Source organism: Glycine soja, chromosome 8, assembly GCF_004193775.1.
Source record: "Glycine soja cultivar W05 chromosome 8, ASM419377v2, whole genome shotgun sequence".
NCBI lineage: Eukaryota > Viridiplantae > Streptophyta > Magnoliopsida > Fabales > Fabaceae > Glycine > Glycine soja.
This window is the reverse complement of record NC_041009.1, coordinates 20382545-20395814: the sequence shown is the minus strand read 5'-3', so window position 1 is coordinate 20395814 and position 13270 is coordinate 20382545. Positions and strand designations below refer to the sequence as shown.

At 34.6% G+C, this 13270-nt stretch overlaps 2 protein-coding genes and 1 long non-coding RNA gene across 5 annotated transcripts; 1 reads left to right on the top strand and 2 right to left on the bottom strand.

Annotated features, from left to right (window-relative positions):
- Positions 1-590: 590 nt before the first annotated feature.
- On the bottom strand, positions 591-2775 carry LOC114422652. Of its 2 annotated transcripts, none has more exons than XR_003668708.1 (4): positions 2030-2775; positions 1787-1935; positions 1105-1475; positions 591-1035 (listed from the first exon to the last, which is right to left on the bottom strand). It is a non-coding gene; the product is annotated as an uncharacterized LOC114422652 (long non-coding RNA). The 2 variants fall into 2 exon arrangements; XR_003668709.1 differs by having other exon boundaries at positions 1787-1926.
- Positions 2776-2849: 74 nt separating this feature from the next.
- On the top strand, positions 2850-3903 carry LOC114422651 (NAD(P)H-quinone oxidoreductase subunit T, chloroplastic-like). Its single transcript, XM_028389123.1, has 2 exons — positions 2850-3301; positions 3385-3903. Exons 1-2 carry the CDS (start codon positions 2988-2990, stop codon positions 3809-3811), a joined length of 741 nt encoding a protein of 246 aa, XP_028244924.1. The 5' UTR covers positions 2850-2987; the 3' UTR covers positions 3812-3903.
- A 416-nt stretch (positions 3904-4319) lies between these two features.
- Positions 4320-12097, bottom strand: LOC114422649 (ran-binding protein M homolog). Of its 2 annotated transcripts, none has more exons than XM_028389121.1 (10): positions 11520-12097; positions 11290-11436; positions 11127-11213; positions 10896-10941; positions 8720-8796; positions 7614-7779; positions 6378-6446; positions 5730-5789; positions 5331-5417; positions 4320-4928 (listed from the first exon to the last, which is right to left on the bottom strand). In XM_028389121.1, the coding sequence occupies exons 1-10, from the start codon at positions 11900-11902 to the stop codon at positions 4653-4655; spliced, it is 1398 nt and encodes a 465-aa protein (XP_028244922.1). In that variant the 5' UTR covers positions 11903-12097; the 3' UTR covers positions 4320-4652. The 2 variants fall into 2 exon arrangements, with proteins under 2 accessions (XP_028244922.1, XP_028244923.1); XM_028389122.1 differs by having other exon boundaries at positions 7614-7776; positions 11520-12095.
- Between the last annotated feature and the right edge of the window lie 1173 nt (positions 12098-13270).

Sequence of the window (13270 nt, the reverse complement as noted above, 5' to 3'; positions counted from 1 at the left end):
CTTGAATCTTGAGTCTTGAATCTTGATTCTTGACTCTAGACTTTCTTCTTGAGTCTTGAATTCTTCTTGATTCTTATCTTGAACTCTTGAGTTGTTCTTAATTCACTTGAGTTGTTCTTTGATAGATAAGGCACAACTCGTAGGACAGAACAACAATTGGAGCAACGGTTAGAGGAGGCTCAAAGGAAGATATTAATTGCAGAAGATAGTAATTATTAACACAAAGAACGTGTATTTGTTTATGGGTCTTTTGGTGATGTGTCTATCCATGTTAGAGGCATTGATTTTCATTTTCCATTGAAATGTAATTCCAGAATGGAATGAGTTAAGGTGATGTTGTTAGCAATGAAAAAGTTGTTCTTTCGTATTAAATAAGTTTTGAATGAAATGAAGTAACAAGTTATTTGGTCATTATTAACAATCCCTGTAAATAATTCAGTTTAGCAAGCAAATAATGGACTTTTACATTATAGCCTTTTTAAATACTTGTAAAACATTCCTTGTGAAAAGACTTGAAAATCCTCTACCTATTCTCTTTGAACACAATTTAACAGCATCTATTTGTGTATTGAATGAAACAACAAAGTTTATGTAAAATATAGCAAAAAAGTTTAATATTGATAAGGATAGCCTTTAATAATCACATAACATAATAATCATTGTCTCATCGTAAAAGTAAAAACAGACAATGTTTGATACTTTGGATTTCATAAAAAGACTACATAGAAGATTCTCATTGTTTAATTAAACCAAAACAAATCCCACCCAATCAGCAAATACATGAAAAAAAAACTTCCACTAGCATTGTCCACCAGACATCAATGCCTAACTTGATTCCTTTTCACATGTGTTGATCCAGAAACAAACCCTTCCTTCATTTGTCCTTTTTTTATTCCTTTTTTTATTCTACTTTGGTTTACCATCTTTTGATTCACAATCTTTGTTAGGAATTGTGTTGGAGTACAATTTGCAAGCAAATCCTTTTTCCTTATTGATGCCCTTCATGCTTGGGACAAAACTAGCCTTCTCCTTTGCCTGCATAAGTAGACATGTTTAGAATAAAAATCCCACAAAATTTGAAATAGTGTAGGAAGTAATTTTTACCTTTTGTTTCGATTTTGGTTGCTATTTTGTAGAACCATTTAAGAACCATTTCCAGTTGTCCTTGTTCTCAGTCTCAACAACAACAACAAATTCCAAAGGACACTATTGGTTATTAGCATCTTTGGCCACAACTACAAGCATTTTCCCCCCATACTTAAGGTTTCATAATCAACATCAGTCCCTTTCCACCACATTTTAAGCCTACCAGTAACTGAATACTCAAGATTGTGTATCAAGTCCACAACTTCAAGGAATGATCATGTGTCAATATCCAAGTCGTGATAGGCATTCTCCTTTTCCCCCTCCCATTTTAATGTTGGGTTCATAACCCACGAGCCTACGGAGTGAATAACAACCAAAAACCCCAATACCTGATAAAGAATCAAACACAAATCAGTCAACAATGACCAAAACCCTCAATTCAATTTGAAAATATCAAATCTCATTCTACCATAACCCAAATCAAACCTACAAAAAACGTAGCCCAATTCGCATTCGAATCCATCAACCATGAACTAAACTCACTTCGAACCCAAACAAACCCAAACATTATCCACTTCAAACCCAAACAAACCCTAACCTTGAACAACACAGCTGAATAACCCAAGCCCATATGAAACCCTAACCACAACCAAACACAAAATATATAGAATGAAAGAGTCAAAGAGTTAAATAACATTACCTTCCTGTTTGGGACTAGGACCACCTTTGAGTTCGAAACACCACCACCTTTGAGTTTCGACCACCTTCAATTTCAAATAACACACAATAGCAACAACTCTCTCACAGTGTCTCTCATAGTGCATCCCACAATGTGTTTCTCTGTGAAGACTTGCACAAATTTCAAATGGGGTAAGCAACCACTGACCAGAGAGTGGGTTCACAGTCAAAACAACATCAATTGAATACTAAAAACGACACCAACCTTGTATTCATTGTGCGCCCAAAAGATAACCAACAAAAACTTGACACATGGCAAACTCTCGTTGATGTGTTGACCCATTGGCGAGGACCAGACATGACAATGTAGGATTGAATTTTCCGAATTCAATTTCGAGCCAAAATATCACACATTTACATTTTGCGAGGAAGAAAAACATACTCAAAATTTTTCAAGGATGAGTGTTGAACATTTTAATATTTATAGGAAAAAACATATTTTAACCTTTAGTAACCATATAGACTAATGCTTGTATTGAAAATTTATTAAATTAATTAAATTGTATTTTCTATTTCAAGTTGATAATAAAGTATATTCTAAATTATTTGTTGGTCCATCCACAATATCACGTTTCAGGTTCATTGTCCTAGGTGTGAGAGGAATGTTCGAAAGTCATTTTAATTGCATTCACCCATGTCTCACCTTAATTGCAACTTATAAGAGTTTATTGCAAGTGTATTTAAAAATAGCTAAACATCATAGAATGTGGCCAATCGGATATTAACTTTAAGGTGGTTAACATTTCACATCGACCGGAGATATATTCAATGTAAAAACATAAAAACATATAAAGCTTAGAAAATTGTCATCCTAAAAACTAATTTTATGGAAATGAATTAAACGTTAAACTCATAATCTAACATGGTGTTAGAATTTTTTTTTTCCTCATAGTATACTAATAAGTAAATAACATTCGACAAAAAAAAAAAAAAGCAATAGATATGAACGGCTGGTAATCGACTTGAAAAAAAAAAAAAAAACACTTCACATAGACTACAAATATTAAAATATGTTAGCTTATAAAGTATAAACTAGTTGTGAATTGCGAGTTTGGAAGATGGGTAGATGACAAGGCAGTTTGAAAGCTGAACCACAGAAAATGGAAGAGTGAAGGTAGACCACAAATGAAATAAGGCAGTGTGATATGGTGGAAGAGTGAGAAATGAAAGGTATTGTGATATTACCGTTCTGTTCTCCCATGGCTTTCGCAGCAGCTCCTCTTATCCAGGTTGTATTATACGGAAATCCCAAGTTTTTGTTTTTGAGGAGTACTGCTCGTTGCACGGTCCACGCCTCTCGCAGACCACCACCCCCTGGGCCTGGAGTTGACACCAGAATCCATTGGGAAAACGAAGATGAAGGTTGGATTGGAGCTACCAATACCAAACACCAACAGACCCACAAACCCAATAACAACATGTTACAGGCTGATGACTTTCCTGATTTCCTCACCGCTTCTTTAGGTTCTCATTACGAGTGAGTCACTCTCTGCTCTGTTCTATGACTGACTGACTAACTAACTAACTTGTTGTGATAACTCATTCATTCACCATCACCAGATTCTTGGGTGTATCACCAGATGCGGATGTAGAAGAAATTAAAGTTGCTTATCGGAAATTGTCAAAGGAGTATCATCCCGACACAACTTCCCTGCCTCTCAAAACTGCCTCAGAAAAATTCATGAAATTAAGAGAGGTTTACAACGTTCTTAGCAATGAAGAGAGTCGAAAGTTTTATGATTGGACCCTTGCTCAAGAGGCTGCAAGCCGCCACGCAGAGAAGATGAAAATGAAATTAGAAGATCCTCGCCAGCAACAACTCAAGAACTGGGAACCTGTTCCAGACATGGTTGACCGCCTTGGTGGAAGGAATATGAAGCTTAGTGATCAGGCAGTTTCGGCCATCACCATTGATCTCTTTATCATTGTTTTTGCCCTATGTTGTATCATATATGTTATTTTCTTTAAAGAACCCTATTACTACTAGTATTGGCTAGTTAACCAATTATAACACCCTATATGTTATACGACAGAATCAATTAATATAAAACATTACAAGATTTCTCCACAATGGGAAAATGATAACATTTTTAAGTTACTAATAATAGTAGTAGAGTAGTATGAGCTTTTTTACCAGTTCTCTCGTGGCTTCCATAACAGTTTTTGCTTGATAAATTCATAATTGGTGAATTTATGTACATGATTTCAATGGAAAAACAGGAGAAAAACATAAACAGTTTACTTTTGTAAATAAACATGTACTAGAGAATTTTCAGTCCATGTTATAATATAGAGGATAAACACAATGATTCTAAATTTCCTAATCATAGTAGAGTAGTGCCAATTTTTAGAATTAAATAGAATTAATTTGATGGTAAAAGGAGTTGATTTTGAAAGTTTGCTTAAAGTTTCCCATTACCAAATCAAAATAACCCAAGCTTCCTCTACAACTACGTCTGAATCTTCTGAATGGTCCAGATTCAACACACATTCAGTAGATGTAACTATCATTTCCACATTATTTCATTGAATCACAAATTCACAATAATCAAATTCAGGACAGGCTAACGGCACAAAGTCATTTACACTATTGCTTGGTTCATTTTTTCATTTCCATTGTTTTAATGATGACGAGGTTACAAACTTGAATGTAGAGACACCCTCTCCCCCTTCTTGACAAAGAAATGAATAAGCATGCATCAAGTAAATATACGGGGACTCTACAGTATATACGAGACGCTAAGATCAATTTTGCACTTGGCAATGTTACAAATCCTGGGGCAATATAAACAGCGGCGTAAGAAGATCAATAGACATATCACCTAGCACTAGCCTCTTCTACTACTGCTAAGCACTCTCTGAAGTTGGAAAGCTTCTCCCTGCTCTCCATTCAGGGATCGCCTCTCTAAGCAGCAAGCAGTAAGCTGTCTAAGTAACCTCTCAAGATAGGAGTGCAAGCAATGTTTTGAATCTTTCATATTAGGATTTGTGGACAATATCATGGCATTTACTGTGTCAGCTACAACTTCACGCTGCGAGTCTTTTAGAAGATAACCTACGGAGGATTCCAGAGGCCGTTCATATGCCAGCAAAGCAACACAGTCCTACATAAATATACAATCAAGAGGCAATTTTAAATATCAGTTAAAATACGCAACAATTATAGTAGTAATAGTTATATGCTGTCGCAACAGATAAGCAAACCCCTAAGAAATTTGAAATTGGCAACAGATACTAGTGGAGTAGTAACAAGTTTAACAAGGCTTAAATATAAATTTAATCCCTGAAAATTCACCGCTTTTTCAATTCTGATCCCTGTAAGTTTGCGTTTTTCCAATTTTAGTCTCTATGCGTTTGTGCTTTAGGAAAATTGAAAAAGAGCATACTTATAAGGACTAAAAACAAACAAGAGAACTTACAAGGACCAAAATTAAAAAAAAAAAAACACAAACTTATAAGGACTAAATTCATATTTAAGCCTTTTAACTATTGATAAGAAAATTCACCTGAACTAAATCCTTAAAGACAGGCAAGTCATAAAAACTTGACAATTCTATTCTTCCATATTTGACAGCCTCTTCAAGTGCTCCAACCTAAACATTGCATATAAACACAAAATATTAATAAATTATTCAACTTCTGTACATTACCTGGGGATTTTAAGTGGAGGCTAAGATCATCTAAAAGACATATTTGACATTTTGAACAGAAAAAGACCAATAAATAATGTCAATTGAGCTTAACTAATTAGCAGAATGCCGTAAATCCACATTTATGACTACTATCAAATGAAAACCAGAATCATTAAAGAAAAACATCTTAATTACGGATATACTAATGAAGTACAGGAATAAAGTAGGAAAGACTTCCAATAGTTACAAAAATAAACATTGAAAGGAATATACCCGAACTAATTCGATAAACTTTTGACAATGAAGCAGAAAGCATGTAGCTGATATATTGTCCTGCAATAACCAAACTTGATTGTCATGACTCATAAAGTAGATACAATGACAGAAGATTCTTACATAGGAAAAATATCAAATATAAAATTCATACATAATTTGATCGCTGCTATTTGATCCTTTAAAAAAGGAAAAAAAAATTACATCATCTATGACTTGAAGAACAAAGTAATTTCAACATGAAAATCTTGCTCAACTTGGCCATGTATTGCCACTTTGGATATATGTGAAAAAATCAATGACAGACAGAGGAAAGAACTAGTCCCAACAGCTAATATCCCCATAACCACAAATTATTGTGCAAATAAGTAGCTTCATAAAATCAGGAAGAGTGAACAGAGGAAAATATATGATAGCATAATCTGTGTTATGTTGTGATTCCAACTATAAAACAGAAAATGACAATTAACAATTTAAGCACAACATAGCCTTATCACTTATAATCACCATCTAAATTCCTTTTATAAAGAATCAATTGGACATAGCAAACATGATTGCATTTTAATCAGCTCAATTGGAGTTAGCTTTGCACCAAAACAGGATATTCACAACTGTAACTGAGACAAGCATAATAATATGGGAGCCCACCTCAACAATCTGTGGATACCATTCACGCAATTTACCAAATGCAACATCAATGTCCCCATTCCTGATTAGCTTCAATGAAAAGAAAAGAGATGAGCCAAATTAAGTTTGTAAATCAGCAAGTTTATACAGTCAAGATATCATACCAATAATAACAAAACAAAGGGCAGCAGCAAAACTACAGTATTTATCAATAACAATACCAGAAATAGGAACTTCTTTAAAAGAGAAAGGAACTTTAATCTGCCATATAATATTTATATCTATTAATTTGAGTGAAAATATGAAGGAACACTCCCTTAAAAATGATAAAAAGACCCCAAAGAAAAATTGACAATGAAAATATATCATATTTGAGAATTACAGAAGATTCTTCAGCACTCAGCAGATAAAAGACACAAACATAAAGATTGCCTTGAATATATAAGGGCATTTGGTTTATTTTCTTTTTTAGTTATATGTTTTCATACAAAAAATATATTTGTTTTCTATTTTGAAAATGTTATCAAGAAGTTTCACTACTACAAAATCCACTGTCATCTTCCTAGTTCACATTGAAAACAAAATGAGAAACTGAACAAAACTAAAGATCCCGAATCCCATATATTTTTTCAGTGGAAACACAGGCACGTGTCATGAATGAATCCAAAAGATTGAGGGTTTTATGACTGAATGAAATTCCCAGGGCAAAAAAGAAAAACTAATGACACTACTATATAAAACAGTAAAGGGAAAAAGTCCCCCCCCTTCTGCAACCTGTCATATTTGTGCATAGGATCATCATTTAATTTAAAGCGCCGTGTCAGTTCATGCAAGTGTATATAACAAGATAATGTCTACTTCAATCCTTTCACAAAACTTCGAGGAGAGAAAATAGAAAAAAAAAACAGGGTAACATTTCCAAATTTGCCAAAATTGAAATTAAGAATCTTAATTTGTATGTTTGCAACAAATAAATATTTGAGATATAAATCACAATTCTTAATTGAATTGGAATTCTAATGGAGGACTCTGATGGCATCACAGCGATGTGGCTGGTGTCTGTAACAATGATTACTAGCAAAAATGGTAGCCAGAGTATGCCAACAGCAATAGTTTTTTAAGCATGCAAGTGACATGGATATTGAAAAAAATAAAACATGAAATATTAAATTAACTTTTTTCATTAGTAGTTATAAGGTTCTAAGAATTGAATATATGATATAAATTAGTTATCTTTTAGTTCCATGGATAATATACCTGTCGTAAAGTCTTCCTGTGATTTAAGGCATATGTTATTTCCTGCTCATCAATTCCACTTTCTTGAGCTATGTATATAGGAGGAACAGTACTTTTACTAGCCACATCAAATGAATTCAATGTATCTTCATAGCCATAGTGTAGCAGGTAGGAGCGGACAATTCTGCTAACAAAAAATATCAAAGTTGAGAAATATCAATCACATATTTATTATTTTTCTTATTAATATTTTTTTTTATCAGCAAATTTTTCTTATTAATATTGGTTTCCATGAAAACCATGGATGTCACATACTAGGTTAAACAGATTAATTTCAACCTACCTAAACCACGAAAAGCTGCAGTATGCAACATTAGACAAGTAAATTAGTAAACAATAATAAGTTTCCACTGTCTACATTGAATTTCTCATGGGACATGTGTTAGGCTTAATAAGAGTTTCAATCATGTATAACATCTGTCATTTAGTGGGAACATCTTCTGAAAAGGATGAGAGGGAGAGGGAGAGAGAGAGAGAGAGAGGGTGAGAGAGAGAAACAAAACATGGGTGAGAAAGGAACCAAGTCACAACTTCAATGGGAAATGGTACAGCAAGCAAGCACTGTGGAATGGGGCACCAAGGCGAAGGGGCGCAGGAAAGAGTAACAGGAGGGACGCAACAGATGTGCACTACTTTTACTTCACAAGATTCCCGGAGGAAATGGGGGAGAAGGATATGTGTATGAAGTTAAGAAATGGGGAGACATGAGGTAGGTTTTCATTGCAAAGCACAGAAATAGAGATGATCAGAGGTATGGCTTTGTACGTTTCAAAGGAGTGAAGAACGTGGAGTTGCTCAAACAACAGCTGGATAGTATGGTTATCGGCGGCCTGAAATTCCATGCTAACCTACCGAAGCACGGAAAGGGGAGGACGGATGATGGAAAACCTAACTTAGAGGTGCAGCGTAATGTTGGGACAAACAAGGCCAGTACTGGAGGCGATGACAAGGATCATAGGAGGAAGGAGTGGCATACAACTGAAAATAAAGAACATAATCAATTTAAATAAAAGGTAATGGAAAGAAGAGTTTAATACCACAGTTATATAAAGGTAATTTTCTCTCACCCATAACTGACATTTGGTGGCACAGAAATTTCTTCTATTTTCAGTTGCTGCTTCATTCTTTCTTGTGCTTCAAATTCCTGATCCAATAATATAAATATTTAAGAGAAAATGACAAATAAAAGTAAATAGCATGTGTATTTTCTGAACTTGGTTACTTTTTAAACAAAAAGGTCACATGCATGACATTGATATTTGTGAATGTAGTAAATCACATTGAAACAATTTAATCAACCACTTCATCCAAGTACCATCTTGGATGTGTAGTATGATAAGGTTATCAAAAGATCACGTTTTCCTAAAGTGCTTACTGGAGAACCTCTTATGTTTAGACTAGCACATAGTTTTTCATGTTTAAGGATCTTATATTTTATAAAAGGAAAAATTTCAAAATAGCAGCCAGCCCAAGAACACCAGCTGAGACAACATACCTATTCTAATGCATCCCACCATGATTGCCAAATTGTGAATCAAATCACAAGGGCTTGTTTACGAAATTTGAATAAAAAAATATTATGAACCATAATCAATTATTAAAAATAGCATAAAACTAATAGAAAAATGTAATCTAATTATTAGATTCAAAAATACAGAGAGAATTATATACCTAGGCTAAGTGACCGATTGCTGAGTAAGCAAGAAACTAAATCATAAATGAAAGGCTAACTGTTACAGAGAAACTAAACAAGATTACAAATGAAATTACAATGAAAATGAAATCAATATGTATACTCTCAAAAAAATAGTTTTCCACATAAACATTATAAACATCTAAATCTGAATAATATAAATATAAGTGCATGTACATTGAGATTTTTCGATAATATAAATATTATATTTTAAACAATACTTTAAATTAATGTTTGCTAGCATAGTATAGTTTATGGGGAATAATATCCCATAATAAAATTTAGAACATCTAAGCTTCCCAAATGTCACCAAAGGGTGTGTTTATTTATATTTGTCCAACCAAGATTCCATGCTTGAAAAATGATTTATTGGGGCACAAATCTCAAAACCATAAGATGGAAGGAAGAATTTCTTTTTTCACCTGAAGACAAATACGAGTTCAAGACTTCAATGAAATCCAAAACAAACTGGCACAATGAACCCACATCAAAACCTTAGCCACCAAGGTCATTGCCATGAACACTCAAGTTATCATTATTCATTAGTCCCATCTTTATACCCTCCATCCACAGTTGTTACCAGCACAGCATGGTTATCCAAATCATGTTTCAATTCATAGAATTATATATTTTTAAGTGTTTGGAAGATCTATTAAAGTATACTCTAATGCTAAACATACCAGTTTTGTTGTGTGTTCAGTATGTTTAGAGAAAAATCATGATGTTGTTGGTGGGGGTAACCACCAAACACACATACAAAAAAAAAAAAACTATCCAGACCAAGACTTTGTTGCCAGACCTAGGTTAACTAGCAGTATCATTGTTCTTATCCTCTCAATTCATTATCAATTCCTTGCCTTTTCACTCAAATTCTGAGTCTCCTTTCATTCCTCAGCCTCAACCCTTTCACACTGTCTCCAATGCTGAGGACGAAGACAAACAAAAATGACAAAAAAAAAAAACATCAACATGGAAGTAGTAGCAGAAAAAGTAGATGAACATGTATTGCTAACAAATTGGGATTCTAGCAATTCTGGAAAATCAGACCACAAATCCAGCACCAAAATGAACCAAGAAGAGATATGTACGGCTAAGATGCAGAATTGCATCACAATTAAGCGATGCAATTCTGATTACACTGATCCCCACAATACTATAAACCTAAACAACCCATTTAACATAAAAGTTAAACATGTACCATCCTAATCACATAATCCAAGTCATAATCTGTCACTTCCCAACTGTTTAAAACTTTAATCACCAATTTCTCACTGAAGAAGGGGAAAAATCACCAGGAAAAAATTTTAAAATGAAACAATGAGTAATATTTTTCAAATCCAAAACTCCAAATATTTTCAAAGAGAAAATGCTTAGGTATTTAGAAGTGTCAGCTACATTTGGGCGGGGGGTTTGAAGAAAATGCACAGAAGATTGCCAAAGGGGGCAAATAAAAAAGTGAAAACTAAAATCAACATTACCGTATTGTAACATCTAACTAGCATGTTAACTGAGGGATGAATAATGAAAAAACAAAAGCTCTTATGTATTACCTTTAGGTCAAAAGTAAATGGTTTCTGCCCAAAGTTGACATGCACCCTGTCAGAGATAAATGAAACACACTCCTGAAAAATTAAACACCTCAAGTAATGATAAAAAGAATGTGCTATTTGAGAGTAAAAAGTTAGTAAGTAGTGTTGGCAATAAAAGAAACGATTCAGATACAATGAAAAAATGGTTGTGGGCACTCAAATAAGAATGCAATAGCAGTACAAGTGACATACTCTTCGTTTTGACTGTGAACAGCAATGGTTGGAAAAAGGGGGCCTTTCATGTCTTTGTAAACAGAGCCAACAACTTGGCCATTTTTACTGGCATAGAAGGAATGTTAATAATTTAGAAAATTAAAAATAAAATAAAGGAGAAGTAGGAGTAATTGGTGTGTACGTGAAAAAAAATTCCTGTGCAGCATAGTTAATTCCGGCACCAACTACGTCTCCGGAAGTATAGGTTGGGCCAAACGCCTCCCCCTTGCAATGTCCACGGTAGAGCAGACCATCATCGCCGTGATAGCCGCAGCTATTGGCCTCCCACCTAACAGGAATTAATAGGAATAGGATTAGGGTTAGGGTTGAAACTGAAAGAAAAGACATTCACTCGCTCACTCACTCACTCACCCTGGTTGTCTTCGCATCTTGAAGGTCTCGCAGGTGAATCCAATTGCTATCTGGCCCTTAACGCCGGCATCCTTGACATGAATCTCGAAATAATACATGAGGCGCTTGGTAGGAGCAGGCTTGTTGGCCTGAATGACACCGACGTCGTGGCCGTGAAGGTTGACGCTGGTGTACTTTACCGACAACTTGTCCGTGGACACCACCACGAAACCACCAGAGCTGTTAATGGTGTTGAGCTCCCTGGGTGCCTCCTCCTCCTCTTCTTCTTCTTCCTCTTCCTCTTTCTCTTTCATCTCCCTACCCCTGCACGCCTCCAAGAAGTACAGTCCCAGATCTTGATCTTCAACATTTCGCCTCCTGCTGTTCCCGTTACTCTCACTCATCGCTATATCGGAATCACAAACCCTATCACCTCTATTCCTTCGAATTCGATTCTTTCAAATTCCTACTCCACAACAACACCTTTTCTTTTCTTCTCTTCATATTACAGCCATCACCCTCTCCTGTTATTAAGGGCTAGCCCCGTCGCTAAAACCACACTATCATCGATTATTGATTTGTTAGTATTATTAAACTTAAACTTAATCGGTAAGACAATAAAAACTAGGGCGATGCTAGGTGCACCCCGTATTATTACTGGTGCACTCAGCATTTTAAGTGGAATGGATGAAAATACCCTTTATTCAAGTTTATCTGTGCGACTCATATGGATCAACTTGATCTTTATGAGTCATAGTTGATCCATATGAGTCATAGTTGATCTGTATGAGTCATGGTTGATTGATCCATATGACTCATACGGATCAACTTGATCCGTATTTGTAATTTTAATTTACGGGTCAACTTGATTCGCATAGATCTTACGGATCAACTTGATCGGTAATTATAACTTACACATACGAATCAATTCACGCACATCCAGCAAAATGACGTACCTTAAATGTCGACAACGAAACAACCACTGTAACAATCACCACCGACCTATAACACTTTCCACCTCGACCCAAGCAGCAACTCTCTCAATAATGAAAAATCATCATGAACCAACAGCAGAGGAAGAAAGCGAAGAAAAAAAACAATAGAGACATAAGAGAAAAAACCATCTTCAAAAGGAAGAAGACACCAGGGATATTTAGGGAATTAAAAACAATTGCTGGTTATGCACCTAGCATCACCTTAAAAACTATTGCAAGACTAGGCATTGGATTATTAAATTTTAAAAAAAAATAGTTCACCGATCCCCTAACAATAAAAATCAATATACCGGCTCATTTAAAAAATTTAAATGTAAATAGAAAATATAAACTGTGCATTGTCGGTCAATCACAATCCAATATGATAATTTGTTGGTTTATATGAAAAAAAAAACTACTACACCTGATTTACTACATTTTCAACATAAATAATTAAGTTGTGAAAAGAAAAAATACTTCAAAGGAAACAAAAAACTCTCATTTGGATGATATCCAGCCTGTGTCTAAGATTAAAAAAAAAAAAAAAACACGTTCAATATTCCCTAACCAAATTCATAAACCATGTTATTGTAGACTCAATTTCTTACCTTCTTTTTTATGTCTTTTTCTATGGATTTATTTCATGAATTATGAATAATTTATTGGAATACTTGTGGTGACATAATGACACATTATCACCCTTATATTTATTTGTTTATGAAACATGTGGTCTTTTTCCCAAGCTAAGATGTTGCGGATGTCCTTGATGATGGATGAACTGGGTAGGAATTAAAGTGC

Bases quoted from the DNA above. Each gene is read 5' to 3' on its own strand.
- LOC114422651 (XM_028389123.1), top strand. From the start codon at position 2,988: ATGAAAGGTATTGTGATATTACCGTTCTGTTCTCCCATGGCTTTCGCA. The intron at 3,302-3,384 runs GTGAGTCACTCT...CACCATCACCAG, and splicing joins TCTTTAGGTTCTCATTACGA to ATTCTTGGGTGTATCACCAG.
- LOC114422649 (XM_028389121.1), bottom strand. From the start codon at position 11,902: ATGAGTGAGAGTAACGGGAACAGCAGGAGGCGAAATGTTGAAGATCAA. The intron at 7,780-8,719 runs GTGAGAGAAAAT...ATTTTTTGTTAG, and splicing joins CCACCAAATGTCAGTTATGG to CAGAATTGTCCGCTCCTACC. The intron at 5,418-5,729 runs GTATATTCCTTT...TGCAATGTTTAG, and splicing joins AGTTTATCGAATTAGTTCGG to GTTGGAGCACTTGAAGAGGC.